General features: G+C 28.1%; 1 protein-coding gene across 1 annotated transcript in view; it reads left to right on the forward strand.

Annotated features, from left to right (window-relative positions):
* LOC142319522 (uncharacterized) overlaps nt 1–12549 on the forward strand; it is a 76302-nt gene extending 63753 nt beyond the window's left edge. The window contains exons 2-4 of the mRNA XM_075356894.1: nt 3584–3770; nt 6846–7145; nt 10453–12549. Coding sequence (XP_075213009.1) covers nt 3584–3770; nt 6846–7145; nt 10453–10626 — 661 coding nt within the window. The 3' untranslated portion in view covers nt 10627–12549. The remainder of the gene's footprint in view (nt 1–3583; nt 3771–6845; nt 7146–10452) is intronic.
* The last annotated feature ends 4035 nt before the right edge of the window (nt 12550–16584 follow it).

The raw sequence follows: 16584 nt of genomic DNA on the forward strand, positions 1-16584 counted from the left end.
TGTAACGGAGGTAGATACACATTTTTAGAATTATACAATTGGTGATGTTTCACAATTTTTCTGTTCAGGAAAAAGTGATTCGCGTTTAGATCATTATTTTCTAATGAAATGGTTTTTTTTCTGTCCCTACTATCCCATTCACACAAAAAAACAACAGTACTTTGTTTAACCAAGCTGCAGACCAAGAATAAGTGCAATTACCTTCAAATCACCACAAATATTCCATTCATACACTGCATATTGAAGTTTTTCCAATATAAATTTATAGTTTTCATATGTTTCTTTCATACTAGCATAGTGAGCCACGGGTACCGATGGAAATCTTTTGCCATTATGCAGAAGCACAGCTTTTAAACTAACTTTAGAGAACTTAAGCGCCATTCTGTTGTGTTATGTTCATTACAAAGTGTCTCCGTAACAGAGGAAATGTTAATACAAAACACTAAGCCATTTTCTTCAGAAAAATAGTATTTAAATTCAGAATGACGATTACGATAAGTACATATCTTCGTATTCTTTTGAAGATGATTCCATTCTTTTAGCTGGGAAGCAAGCATTTTAAACTGTTTTTGGATAACTTTAAATCTCGTATGAGATCGTTAAGATTTTCTTGAGTCAGTAAATGAGGCTCAGATGAACTGCTTTGTTCAAAAGTTGTATCACCAGAATCTTTTTATTTTTCTTCCTTACTTCTATCAGACTCTCAATTCTCTTCATCTAATTTTACGTGTTCTGGAGGCTTTGGTATGGGCAATTCTTTGCAGTGTGGACCTGGTCTCATTGCAGATTGCAAGTTGTACATCACAACTTGGTGCAGTTTGCACCAAAGTATGTTTTGATTTTGATGTAATTTCTTTAATATTTGTTAAGTAGAAATAACAGTCACAAGAGTGATCTTTGGGTTCCCTCCAAATCACAGGGATAGCAAATGGCATGTATTTTTTTTGGGCGAAAAACGCTTCGGCGTTATCATCGTCCGAATACGATGTATGTGTTTTAAAAAACTAAATCTTAAAAATCCACAATTAAAAATTAAATAAAAAAGCCCGGAAAACAAAATATGAAATATAATACAAAATGTAATAGAATAAGAAAAATTAAAACAAAATAAAAACTTAAAGTAGAAATTTAAAAACAAATCAAAACAAACTAAAATATCAAAAACAAAGAAAAAACAAAAAACTTAAACTAAAATATTAAGACACAAAAATATACAACTACTGCAAAAAAAATCTAAGAACACTATTAAAAATTATGTAAAATTTTAGCACTCCGGTGGTCCAATTTCTTTATTATTGCTTAGGATTTGACGAAAATTCCTGGAAATTTAAATTTACGACACAAAGCCGCATAACGTATGCATTCCACAAGAATGTGGCGCACAGTCAGGCGGCAGTTGCATCGTATGCATACTGGTGCGTTTACTGCTGACATTAGATACTCGTAAGTAGCTCTCGTATGTCCTATCCACAATCGGCAGAGGACTACCTCACGACGAATTTTCCTGTATGAGGAATCCCATGGCAACACAGAATCTTTAATGTGCCGGAGTTTGTTATCAACTGTAGCCGTCCAGTTATCTTGCCATTTTGCGCAAAAAGTGAGTTTTATACAGTTACAGTTAATAAAGTCGGATGTAGTAACACGGGTAGTGAAGGATGGTTGATTACATAAGTCTTTAGCAGCGGAATAGGTTCTTCTAGATGGAAGAACCTACTCCATCATCCTGACGTCATTATTATCATGATTGTCAGGATCATACATCCTGACGTTTCCTTATTCTCCTTACTTCTGTAAAACTTTGGGACGAAGCTCTTCGGCAATTTCTTTAACGTCCATCTCAAGAAGATCTCGACAAAAAATTAACTAACTAAAACTAAAAATACAAATCTAACATTTAGGCATTGTAAAGGTGTTTTGTCACTATTCAAATTATTTACCTTCGACAGTTATCGTCTTCGGATAAAGCTGATCGAGGCCTTTTCACAAGACACAAGTTGGTGTTTTTCCTAGATGGACCACCAACCGTCATAGAATTTGTTTGTGGACTTGACATTTTGGTCCCACGAGTACCGGCGATATCACGGATCACTCTAGCAGAGAGTAGGCGTACTGGAGCTAGAGCTAAATACACTGGGTTCACCCAGGTGTCCAGAGGACATTGTTCGAGATTCACTATATACAGCATTCACCCATCTGCACGAGAGTTTCCACATTGGGTTACGATTGCGCTTCGTAAGGTGTCGCAACATCACCGAGTGTATGCGTGAGAAGAAGTAGTGTAGAAAGTTGCAATGCAGTTGTGGAACGGTATATGTTGTAAATTGTGAAATGTTCTTGGTGTAGCGAATGTGTATAGTGTAAAGTGTTCTTCAGCTCAATATGTAGTGGGGAGAAAAGCTGCATAGGCTAGGCCCATGGGGACGTCAACCCTCAAAGTTTTAAAGAATAAGACTCTCCGTTGGGGCAAATGGCATGTGGCGTGTGTTATTTTTCCATGCAGCGAGAAGCTTAACGATAAATAACAGATATGTGGGGCCCAGGGTCTTGTTTGGTCCCCGATTTTACACCCAAAATAAAGTTCATATCACTTTTTTACTTATGGAGTATGATTTCGCCTTTGGGACTTGAGCGTCACTTCACCAAATACATAACAAAAATTATTAGGGTGATTTAAACAAACTCTAGGCATTTTGTAACTAGCGATTAATTAAAAGAAATAATGTTGTAAATATGTAATATACAATAATTCAGACACACAAAGCACTCACAATGACGTGTTTACTGGTTCACTACTATCTTACAACTGACATCGTTTTGATGAATGTGTGCTACATTAGATTACGTTTGTACATGTCTATACACGTCTGAACCTGCACAACAGTAGCAACGCTACCCTTTGAGTTAGCTCATTTGGTTCCATCATATTTACAATGCTCTAGGAGCTTTTCCTTGACAATGGACGAAAAAACGTTTTAAAATATTTAAAATAACAAAAAACTGTGGGTGATGGAGAAATTCCGAATACATATTTGAAAACAGGATAAAATCTGCATTAAGTACATCTATTGGTACTCGTGGGAGAAAAACCATGTTGACCAGTGTTATAGGATAAAAGTGATAGATTTTGATTGATTGCGATTCGTTTTATGTTTTTTATATTCCATTAAATTTTAACACTACTTTATATGAGGAAAAGATGTTCTAACCCGTTTAAAATTTGAATAATAGGATATTTTTCATTTTTTAAAAGTATATTTAATTTTTTTTTTTAAATAGTTAAGAAAGAAAATTATAAAAAAAACATACAAACTTAGAATATTTCTTTTCAGTATCGAAAGTCGTTAAATCTATTTAACTGAAAAAAACTGATTGTATAACACTCTATAGTAAATAAAATTTACATAATACTATTTTAGAATACTATCAAATAAATTTTTTTTACGTAGAATGAAAAAGCAAGAAAAAATGTAGCTGACACAACGTATAATAAAAATAAATGTTTAATTTTCTTAGTTTCTCTTTAATGCACACGTTTTGCATGAAATGTAATTTTTAATTAAAATTTAATTTTTATTTACAGGCTTATCTGTGTTGCCTTCTGCGTCGTATGTCTCGGTTCTAAGGTTGTCGGCCAGGATTACGAAGAATATGCGGACGAACCAGCCGTCGCAGCACCACCTCCAAAGGCAGCCCCCAGAGGCCTTTCCGCCCTTAATCGTTCAGCGAGAGGGCCGATCATTGGACGCCCACAACCAAAGAATCAACAGGTAAAATTTACATCATAAGCATGATACATTCGCAATAAATTGCGTGGCAAATTAGAAAATTAAAATTAAGTAAAACAATAGAAATTATAATATGAAGTCAGATTTTTTTTTAGAATGAAAGAAATATGCATATATGTAAATGTAAAAAATTGAATAAGCGTAGATCTTTCAGTTGATGTACGCATACGATCACTTCAATTGTAAATTATAATCATGTATAATAAAGACGACTTAAATGTAAACCCACGGACATTGCGCGCTCTTTGTTGAGTTTTTCAGAATATATTTTCATTCTTTACGCATAAATAATGTGGTATTTTATTTTTGCATAATTTATTTAACGATGGTGTGAAAACAGTAATAACTCTAAAAATAACCTACAATTCAACTTATCCAGGCTCAGATGTTGTTGTACGTTGTTCGGTATTGGTTGAGCAGAAATTTAAACATTTGTGACTAACGTTCAGTAACAGAACAATTTAATATTAAGAGGAATATTTACAGTAATTTTTTACTAAGTTATACAAGTACAAGTACTAAGTGTAAGGTGTACAAGTTAATAAGTACAAATGTCTTTTCCTTATAGATTTCTGAAAGGCCATTTTAATTGTTAAAAAACAAAAAAATAAAAACCTTTGAGCGGCAGTTTAGATCAGAAAAACCTCTTTTGTTCTCTAACAATATAAAGTTCAGAACCTCTATCCTCTAATTAGAATTCAAAGTTTTTTGATTTCAAGTTATTGAGTTTTACATAAAACCTTTAAATTAAAATTATTAAGTATGAAATATGAATAACTTTTTTTGCTTTTATGTCAAAAAAATAATTTTGAAATATCTTTAGTCCAGAAAAAACTTTTTGAATCTATGGGTGTAATTAATTTTTAACCAAAAAATGACATATAATTTAATGCAGATAATAATAGTAATACAGATTAACGGAAAATTGTTTTATTGGAAAATAAAACTTGCATTTTTAAGGAGCTACCGGCAACGAATTTCCAAACTAAAACTAGTACCTACTATTTTTAGAAATAGTTAAATATACTTTTAAAGCAATAAAAAAAACTAGTACAATAATAATACTATTGTACTAATAAATAGTAAATAATATTATTTTCTAAATTCAGGTAATCAAAATATATTTTTGTAGGTTTATTTTTTTTGCGCTCTAGTTTAGCCGGTTATGCTGCTCCTAAATTTTGCCGCCGTAAGCAACTGCCTACCTTGCACACTGCCTAGGGCTGGCCCTGAGTACAATCTTGAAATTCGAACTCATATTTATCTGAATCAAAAACGTCAAACGTAAGTTTATATAGTGTAATTCGTAAAAGTATAAACTTGTAAATTTTCTGAATTATTATCGGTAGCGTGCAATAAACTGGTCATCCTAAAATTCTTACATTAGAATAATCTCTCCCTGGTTATCAATTTTTTTCACATCATTTATTATGTACTAGATATAAACGTATAAAGTAGAAATCAACTGATTTTCATTTAATCTTTTAGGCGATTTGAAATAAATTTTTTCTTATAAGTAAAATCATTCCTAATTAAATAGTGTTGTTATCACTCAAAATCAAATAAACTTGGTTTTTCTTAAATCGTCATAACACAAAGATGAAAGCTTTCAAACTGGAACTAATATACAATATAATTACTGTTTGACTGAGCTAATCTTATATTAAAGGCCACAATTTGACAGCTCCCTTTCTTTATCTAGTTTTACAAGAATTATCTGATTAAAAAGAGCAAGAAGTCGATCTACTGATCATTTCTATCCAAAGATTGGATAAATCTATCCAAAATTCTTAAAGCCAAGATATTTTGAAGGTCGGTGGCTCAAGGATAGATTATCTCTTCTTTCAAAATAGATTTGTTCCTTAAAGCTGATTTACTGTTTTTATTTATCTTTTCCATCTATTATTATTTATCTACTGATTAATTTATTATTGGTTACTTATTTTTAATGAACAGCCACTTAAAGAATCTTCTACGAGGTATCACGTAACCGTTTGGTAGACGTCTATACAAGAAAATCAATGAATTTATAGTTAACATTCTTTGTGGATAGTTAACTATCCACAAGTATACTTATCGAGAACATGTTTAACTATAATTTGCTGCTCGTACTAACATAAACTTAATATATTATATTAAACATTGCCATTAATCTATATTCGAGAGATTTTCAATCTAAACTGCATAAAATTTCATACTGAATTTCAATAGTTATTTCCATGCGTAAGATAATATTTTGAATAACTTCGTTTCCTTTTTACTAGAATAATCAGGTTTCCAAATCCAACTTTAGAAATTAACCCAAAGATTTTCTGCAGCATTTTAGTCGAGAAAAGCTCCAAGGCCATTCAGTATTTCCAAAGAAGTCAATTCAACTTTCGCTTAAAAGCAACAGATGTTAGCCTTGAACAAGGAACCTCGTTATGAAAACACATCTGTTTTTTATCAAGCGTGTGCTTGTTATAACTCGTAAGAATGGAAGAAGAAAACTTCCAAAATATTTCGCAAAATTAATGTTCGTTTTATGATTCCTCGTCATTTAATCATACGTTTGTTTTGACATTCAATTCATGTTCTGGTATGGCACATAATTTACGTACGACTGCGGCGTCACATAAGTGCACTTTTTTTTTATATCGTCACATAAGCTTGAAACTTGAGCGCAGGGTATGGAAACGGAATTTTTTAGCGTATGAAAAATACCATTGCTGACTGGCATTCGAACTCGGGACCTTCAGATGAAAGGCCGACACGCTCCACTCCGCCGTGGAGATCGGCAATTCACAATTCGCAGATCCGCCAAGGAGATCGGCTACCACTGCCTACGGAGATTAGCGGTTCATATTAGCATAAGATTATTTTTCACATAATGGCGTTTTACTCTTAGTAAACTTTATTTAGTACTCTCTTGCTGTTTTCCAACTCCGTAAAAATACTTTGTTTCAGGATTTTGATTTATTTTAATAATCAAATCACTACCGCAGGCGAATTTACTTAATCTCTTGTCGTTCTTTTAAGACCATCTTATTTCATAAAGAAATTTTTTTTCTTTTTTAGAATTCAAAAACAACAACTACAACAACTGAAGCGCCCGCTCCTGATGTATACGATGATGAACCAGTAGATGAAGAATTAGCAGGAGAAGAACAGCCTACTACAACAACAGAAGCACCCAAAAAATTTTTAAAAGGCGGTGTTGTTAGGCCATTTAGAAGTAATACAGATTTGATCGAGACATTAAAGAGGAGAAGACAACAAGCTACTCAACAAGGAACTGTTGCAAGCACAACGACAACTACATCGGCACCAGCGTCAGAAAAACAGTTCAAGAACAGTGGAAGACGTAATTCAAATAAGGTAATCGTAAATTAACTTCAACACCTTATTTTCAAATTAAGTTTACAATTCCTTTTTCTTATTCATTTTAAGAAAAAAGAGTTAATGATTTTCGTTAATTCACCGATTTTCCTGTAACTTATATCGACGTGTATACAAAATTGTATTTACATTTTTAATTATTTATCCGTACTTAAAAATATTTTTACTGCAATGTAACTAAAACTTTTAGACATCTCAAAAAAAAAAAAAATATATTTTCAATCAATTACTGTATAACAAATGCAATAAGTGATTCTTCATATTACCAGTGATTTAGCTTCTTATTTTTTAAAGAAAGATTCATTATATAATTTAATAAAAATGTAAAAATATTTATAAACATTAATTAGATTTCTTTCTGAGTAAACTATACGAACTAAGTATTATTTATTGTATTTATAATATCGTTATGACGAAATGTAATCATGATCTATCACAGAAGAAAGCTAAAACGAAAGTAGGTTTGATCGTAAAAGCTCCAACTGGTTCATTCAATTTACTGAAATCAAAAACAGAAATTAATTACTAAATGTAGATATAAATATATTAAATTTCGTTACAGCATTAATTAAAAGTTTTTTTTTTTTATATTTACTGATCAATTTTCATTTAATAATGTTTACTTATTTATATGAAAAGCTACTAATTATTATGATATTAATAATGCATTTTAAAATGATTACGTTGTGATATTTTATAAATTTTCTAGTTAAAAATAGTACAGACCGTTAAAAATCTGTTGTTCCTGAGATGCGCACAACAGAGTAGGAGAGACAATATGTTGAGATGTTAATAATGCAAGGAGTGTAAGTAATATATGTTGGCACACAGAGCTCCATTATTTCCCATTTCTCATTTTTTTCTGCTGCGCATCCACAGGTCAAGTGAAATTTCATTCTTGATGGACTATAGTTCCGTTCATTTTCTTTAACATATATGTTTAAGAAATACTATATTTATATAGTATTAAAACTTGCGTAACGATTTCCAACTCCTGTTTCCTCTTTTACATAAATATCTCGTCTGCTGAATAAAATTTTACAACTTATTTATTGTAGTTGTTTTAAATTCTTTAGTAGTCTAGTTAGAAAGAATTTCATTTCTTTCTTACTAATTTGTATTATTTTCATAAAAAGAATTAGTTTAGGTTTAATTACGAACTGAATAGTTTAATATTCGTTAATGATAAAATACTTCAACAGTGTTATGAATGTAAATGTATGTTCATCAAAATGTACTGAACATAAATGTGTTGAAAATAAATGAACCAAAATGTATTCATTTATGTTAAAAAAAATTAGTCTTATTTACAATAACTGTTTTATTTTATTTATTTCAGCGTTTGTTTTTTGTATTAAATTTATTAAGTGGACTTATTGAAATCCTTTTCGGGTTAACATTGATAAATTTAAATCAATCTATCACATGTTTTTGACAATATATTATAAACAAATTTTCCATCAAATTCAATAGCTTGTATAATATTTTTATAGAAACATATAAAAAACCAGCTTAGAAGGAATAATACATAGAAAATACCCTTTCCGTATTTGAAAATTTATTTAGATTGTTAATATTCCTTAACTTTCCTTTTCAAATTGCTCTATTCTCTTTTTAAGCTTCATAAAACAGTTAACGACTACATCTAGCATAATATCTTTCTATTTAAAATTACTGTTATTCCATACGATAGGTAATCAAATGATATCAATTCCCTATCCTTATACGCGTCTACTTGTTGCCAGTCTCTTCATGAACATACAACTGCTTTCAATATTGATGTTTCCCGTCGAGTGAAATATACACCGACACAAATACTTGTATACATAAAGTAAATGTGATGAATAAGTGACTTCAACTAAGATTTCGACTTATTACTGATCAGTTGTTCAGTTATAACGCGATACTGAGATAATTATTATTGATACTACAGAGTCGTATGGATACCCATAGGAGACGTACCTTTTTATACTAGAGTTAGTTATAATGCTCTGGAATAAATCTGCTGCATTTGAAAGAAATGCTCATGTATTTGAAAAAGCATGTTCAGTAATAATTCCTTTTTTCTCATTCTTTACTTTCAATTATACCGATAATTTTCATTTTCCTTTATTCTGGATCACGATTATCATAATCCTACAACTGAGTTTTCAAATTTGTCATTTAAAAACAGTTTTCTTTTCGTTTTAAATAAAGACTGTATATATATATATATATATATATATATATATATATATATATATATATATATGCATACATTTTTTATTTTGATACAGAAGTATTGCACTGATAAAAGATAAACTGCCTGTACCTTTCTGTCGGTTTTGTGGTTTGTGTCAAACTTTCCAGGCAATTGTGATTTATTTAAAGTATTATTTTCGTAATTCAAAATTATTTACTTTTGATTGAATAACCAAACAGTGAAAAAAGAGCAACAAATGAGAGCAAGCAATGAAAAGAGAGCACTGAAAGCGTCGTTGATTTTTTTCTTAAACTTCTTAACGTGGATACTAAACGTTATTCAATTTTATTTTCTTTCTTTTTTTTTTTTACAAAAAAAACATTTCCAGTCAAATTACTAAAATAAAATTTATTGTTTTTTCTCGAAAAAAATATATTATTTTAAAAATGGCATACCTAATACATTCATAGCTTGGATTTTAACATGTTTTCCTCAGTTGATACCACTACACTCAACATAATTTTACAACTCATTTATGGTGTGGAATATATACAATTTTATAAATACATATGACTATTATCATGTATTTGATTTGAGTTTATAGATGCAACGATCTATAATAAAAAGAAAGAAACTTTAGATTCATACAGCTTTTTTAAAATTCACTCTTTATTAAAGAATCATTTTGAACCATTATCTTTCAGATCCTCAGGTTGAAAATATGAAAACTTGCTTTTACTTTACAGAGTCCTGCTAAGAAGGATTTTCTAAAATTACTCATGGGATGTCCAGGTGGAAAATTCTTAAACTGAAAAAGAAGAATGTCTGCAATAGACTTAGTTTCTGTTTCAACGTATCGATATGAGCGTTGTTTGGCTTCAATTTGGATAGAAAAACACTATTTCGAGAGAATTGAATGAAGAAAAATGAAATAAATTGTAAAATATGTCAAAGTTACTTTAGAGCCCTCATTCTCTGAGCATAGCATCTATAAGTCTTTATTTAAACCGGATTAAGTAGGCTCAAATACCTACTTCATACTTCATAGATAATAATCTATGAATCAAATTATCATTATAAAAATATTGTTTTCTTTTAATTCAGGTAATTGATCAAGCCGGTAGCGATTCCAACCGCAAATCATCAACAGCTAATGCAGGAGGCAGAAGATTTTCTCCAAAATCAAGGCAAAGTTCAGAACCAGTTGAGGAAGAACCAGTACAAGAAGATGTACAGCCAAGATCGAGCAGAGTATTTGGAAGGTCGAGAAAAGTTTAAATCATCTATAATTATAAAAAAAAAAACATAAAAAAAATAAGCAACTAATTAATTTGCCATAGTGCAATTTAGATAGATAATCATCGAATAAATATCGTTCTTAGTGCAAGTTTGTAAAAATAAATATGTTCTTACAATTAAACATTAAGAGAATATTTCTACAAACGTAATTATAAACACGTATCTAATAATAATAATAATAATAACAATAATAAAGAACACTTCTGGTTCATTTTCCGATAGGAAAATCTTACACGGTTTATTAAACAAGAAAAAATTACAGTTATTTTATAAGTTCAGGATAAAATAAAGAAAGGTATGTCAATTAAATAATTAATGTATATAATAAATTCTTAATTTTTAAAAGTTAAGAATTAATTAATTAATTCTTAATTAAGAATCAAACAATATATATTATTATTTTTCGATTAAATTATTTTTATAACAGATTATAAAAAAAACTTTTAACAGTCTGCTTTAAATATATATATATATATATATATATATATATATATATGATATTGCATATGCACATTAATGTATAATACTTCTAATATTTATAAACAATGTGTAAAATAATATTTTTATTTTTTACTATCTTTACATTTCAGTGTGATTTTTATATTGTTGTGATTAAATAACGTTAATATATTGAAGTCTTATAGAAAAGTATGTATTTAAAGAAAAATTACAACGTTAGTTTATTATTTTCTTTTAAATCTGCGAAAAAATGGTAATATAATTTTTCAGTTTAGAATAATATATCTTGGAGAAAAATCTGATAATAAGATGATGTTAAGGATTTGCTAGACGAATAAATTATACTCGTATTATAACAGCCTAATTGTTTCTTATTTGTTACGAAAATTATAATTATTTGTTTCATTGTTTATTTGAAAAAATGATTTTTACGTGTTAAATGTGGTATTATTATTACGTTTTATGGAAGATCTGGTTATATTTATATCTTCTTAATTATATAATATTAATTATTATTATTTTATTTAAGGGAAATACAATAATTTGAATAATATAAACAAACTATTTTGTAAAAAATTATCCCATAAATTAAAGATTATGCTAACAATTTTTCATAAAATAATTTATAAATTTCAAAAAAATTGTAACTGGAATAAACGAATTTAAAACATTAAAATGTGGATAATATTTTTGACTAATAAATTAATTGGTTTGTACGTAAATTAGCAAAATAAATTTGTAAATAATTATCGTAATTATAAACTGAATATATTATTACATTGACCATTTTTTTTATTTGTAAAATATTTTATGTATCTAAAAGGGAAAGGCACATAAAATCAAAGAATAAAAAAATAAGTAGAATTTATTCATTAAATTGTAATTATATAATTTATAAAATTAAAATTGTATAATACTTTTTTAATTTAATTTATTCGCGTATGAAACGTACATTTAAATTTCAATAACGTAAATGAAGAGTTTATTTTTAAAAAAGCTATTTAGAACTAAAATTTAATTTTTTTTTTAAATACTTCCATATCACATAAAAACTTTCATGTTTTCACCGAATAAATTCATATTAATTTTTTTTGTATTTACCTGTATTTATGTGAGCTGTGATGTTTTAATAACAACTTCTTTAATATTAATTTAAAAAAAATTGTTCTTTATACTGATAAATAATTTACGTCTATTAATGTTCTAAATTGTGAATTCGGTAACTAATTTTAATTTTATAAAGAAATGATGTATCAAGATGTTATAACTTAGATAAAAATTACTACTTAAGTGGTTATGTAGCTTATTTGTTAAAGATAAAAAAATATATAATATATATAAAAGTTGTAAAATATGATGTACAGTTTTTGTTAATGTCTTAAGTTAATTGGGAAGTATCACATCTGAGTAATTAAATCAAAATAATAAATTTTTTTTTTAAACTTTTGTTTAATTTTATTATTTCATCAAATCAAAATATTCCATAATTATTTTCAAATAACTCATCATCTTTAGAAAAAAAAAAAAAAAATGGAAATAAATAGAGAAAAAAAGAGGTAATGGGATTCTAAAATGATACTTCTAAGGGCATTATAGAATATTAGTGTGCATATCGTATGCTTAGAATTTATAAAAATAAACCGATTATATTGCAGGTGAGAATTAGATCACGTGAGAAGAAGACTTTAATCGTACCGCCCATCTTATTTTTAACATTTATTCGTTTACTTAGAAAATCAGGAAATTTAGAGAATGTAATACATTTAACAAATCTATGAACATCGCCTTAAAGTACAACGATAAGTGATCAGAACATCATTCAAAAAAATAAATAGCGTGTGTAGATTTTTTACGCTAAATTTTTCTTATCTTTTTATCAGAGAATTTCAGAAACAACTAGGAAAAATTATAGCGAACTAAACATGACTAAAAGGATTTGATTCATGTTTATGGACATGTCTTGAGAGTTTATACATGAACGAAAAATAAAGTAATAATCATCGAATGGTGGTGAGTCAAAGGAATCGAGTTAGGCCAGATTAAAAATTCATAACAGAATCCATACTGAGGAAGTGGCATGTTTATAAAGAATTGAGGCATATGAGATCCGAGAAACTCCCGAGTCAAAAATTGTAATTTTGGAAAAATATTTCCTTCCCACAATATTTATTAATAAATTAACCAGTTTTTTAAGATGATATTTTTTTCTTAGTTTATCTTTTAACTAAGCTACAAGTTGATAATCTATTTATACAATTCAAGGATTTCTTTACTTTTTAAAATTAAACCTGGATTTAAAGATAATCCCGTTCTTCAATTAAAATAGGAACGGTTATTCTTTACTGAGATAATTATTAGTTGCTAAATAACACTGTTAATAGGTACTATAAACAAAAAGAGATAATAACGAAAAATATCGATATAATGATAAGATTTGTAATCATCATTTAGAGAAAGCTATTATTAATACTTTGAAACAGAGAAAGATTAGTAGGAAGGTTGAACAGAATATAAATAATTTTCAATGCTTTGGATGCTATGAAATTATAAATTAATCAAAAAACCTTCTATCCTGTCACAAAAAACGATTTTTAGCCAAAAAAACTTTAGATATAAAACAATAGTTAATAGATGAAAAAGATTATAAGATACAAAAATAAGTATAAGGAGAATTTAGTATGTATAAATGTAATAAGACGATAAAGATTACGTACAGCGAAAAGAACGCATCACCTACTCCGTTAATAGAAGGTGAAAGGCAGCAATAGCCTTCACAGTAAGAGTCCAACTGAATTCATCGAATACTATTCGGAATACTATACGAGCTGCAGCAGAACATAAGAACGACTGATATCTTCAACAAATCGGTTTCTCCTGAAGATTGAACATAACTTTTACTTTATCAAAGGTTGTCCGATGAATACACGTGTTAGATAAATGTGATCTACCCGATCTAACTTTTTCCCAAGTAGTGACAAATGAAACACCAGAAATCGTTAGTACTTTTATCTATTTTTTGAATTTTGTTACTTTTTAGAATTAACGTAAAAATTTGATAAAAAAAAAGAAATTTAAAGCCGTTAGATCCCAAGTTCAATTGGGTCAGTGTAAACTAGGAATCTATAACACAAAAGTCCCCGACGAAGTTATGCAGCATAGGTTCTCTATTTCTGATAGTTGTGGAATTAATTTTTTCATCTTAAATTGTAAAATATCAACTCTTTTTCTAAATAAATATTATGAATTAAACATTTTTAAAATATGAATTAGATGAAAGTAGAAAGAAAACTTATAAGTAATACTGGAAATTTCTAAATATTTCTTGTTTTTTCTATATATTTTGTATAAGACAACAATTTATATTCCTGCTTACAAAAATAATTTATTAATCGATATGAATGTAGAATAAATAATTCTAATTTAGTTTACCTAATGAATAATCTAACGGTTTAATGTGATTATTACCCACTTAACTAAGTTATTTTACGCCAAACATAAAATAGTGTCTTTCGACTTCAATCTTTTATCATATACTCCAGATTTTTCAAAAAACTACAAAAAAGGTAGTTCTGGAATATTTTTTAATTTTTCACATCATATTTCATATAAAACCACTGAATTTATCCCTTATTTTGGGTCCCAAGAATTAGGCTTAATTTTACTGAAGGCGCAGTAATTAAGGCGAAATTAAGGCCAACCGACACTCGTTAACGAAGCGTTTCCAAATCTGTGTTCATATAAATTTTGTTCTTTATTTGCGCCAGTAGAACATGTTCTGAAAGTTTTACATCGAGAGATTCTATATACCTAGGTGATTCACGAAGAATGTCACAACAATAATTTATATACATAAATTATCACGTTAAAAGTTTAAGAAAGAGGAAGGGAAAACATGTAATCATTACAAAACGATTATTAATCTAACTGGGAAAAGAACTCCCAATATTTTTTTTCATTTTACTTTGCTATTTTTAATTATATATTAATTGAGTAAATATTCTTTGTAAATAATCAGATTAAAAAAATGAATACTTAGGAAAGCTTTGTTTCAAATAAAATGAAAATTTTTATGAAAGCAACTCTCATTTGAAGAATATTCATATAACGTTTTTGGTATTCATATAAACGTTTTTGGGTCGAATTTAAAAAACTGGCATGGAAAACGTACGTTTCATAAAGCTACGTAATAAATAAAAATAGTGCATAATAATGCGTAATAGTATTATTATTACGCATTAATAATGAAATAAAAAAATGAAGTATGATTATGATTTCAAAACATGCTTAACATTACGTTATTGAAAGTATATTATTGATGGATTTAGTTACTTACTACCTATTTCACGTATCCATACAACACTTTCGCCAAATATTTCCTAATACATAACAGTGAATTAAGCCTAGCTGCTATCAATTACAAAATAAAAATTATTTTTTTTTTTAGTTTGTTCTCCATTATCAATTTAATTATTAGCAGTAAATAACAACAAAAGGCGGACCAATTGATGCGGAAAACGTTTTTTTAACATAATTAAAATTTTGTTTGTAATCGAATGAAACATTTAGTAGAAAATAAACCAGATTCGTTTACACTGATAATAAAAGTGTAGAATTAAATGATCTTAATTACTTTTCTTAGTACTGATTTTGTTTTTAATATTATTTCACTACAGTTATTTAGTTTAATAATATACATAAACTATGCCACGATAGAACCTTAAAAAAACAATCACTACAAGCAATTTAATCAACCGATTCGACTACACTACAACTCAAATGTAACAACAAAGCTTTTGACTGATTAAAATTAGGTAACTGTTGATGCGAGTGAAATGATTGAATTATGTCAGAATTCCGGTTTATTTCTTTTATATTAACAAAGGATCTATAGGTAAGTCAAAAACAAAAATATAAAATAAATTCTCAAAATTATAAGTTAAGTATAAATAAAAACTCATAAATAAATTATGAGAATTCATTGAACACGAATAGTTTTCCTAGTTCTGATTTCTACTACAGATTTTCTGTTTACCATTAACATCAATTATCTTAAGATTTTTTCCTTACAGGAAAAAACCTTAATTTTATTTTAATACTTTTACGGCTTATAATAAAAAACAAAATGGAGATTAAACTAAGTTTTTTCTAAACATATATTTAGGCTTTGTAATTAGAAGATTGAAGTTCTCTATAATATATGCAATAATCATTGACTAAGACTTAATCTTAGAATTAAAGAAAGAAATATAATATTTCTCGGAAATTATGAATTTTTCTAGTTTAGGAAATGTTAAAAAAAATAACAACACTTACTTATTTTTTTAAAGTGTATGAACTTTCATAAAAAAATGAATATGTTTGCGTGTTAGAAACTAGAGAAAAAAATTTCAAGTGACCTAACATGGATCAACCACTCTCAAAAATGGTAGTCAATGCCATGCATAAAATATCCATACAGGAATACATGGATAGAGGGAA

This window comes from Lycorma delicatula, chromosome 2 (assembly GCF_047948215.1).
Source record: "Lycorma delicatula isolate Av1 chromosome 2, ASM4794821v1, whole genome shotgun sequence".
Classification (NCBI taxonomy): domain Eukaryota; kingdom Metazoa; phylum Arthropoda; class Insecta; order Hemiptera; family Fulgoridae; genus Lycorma; species Lycorma delicatula.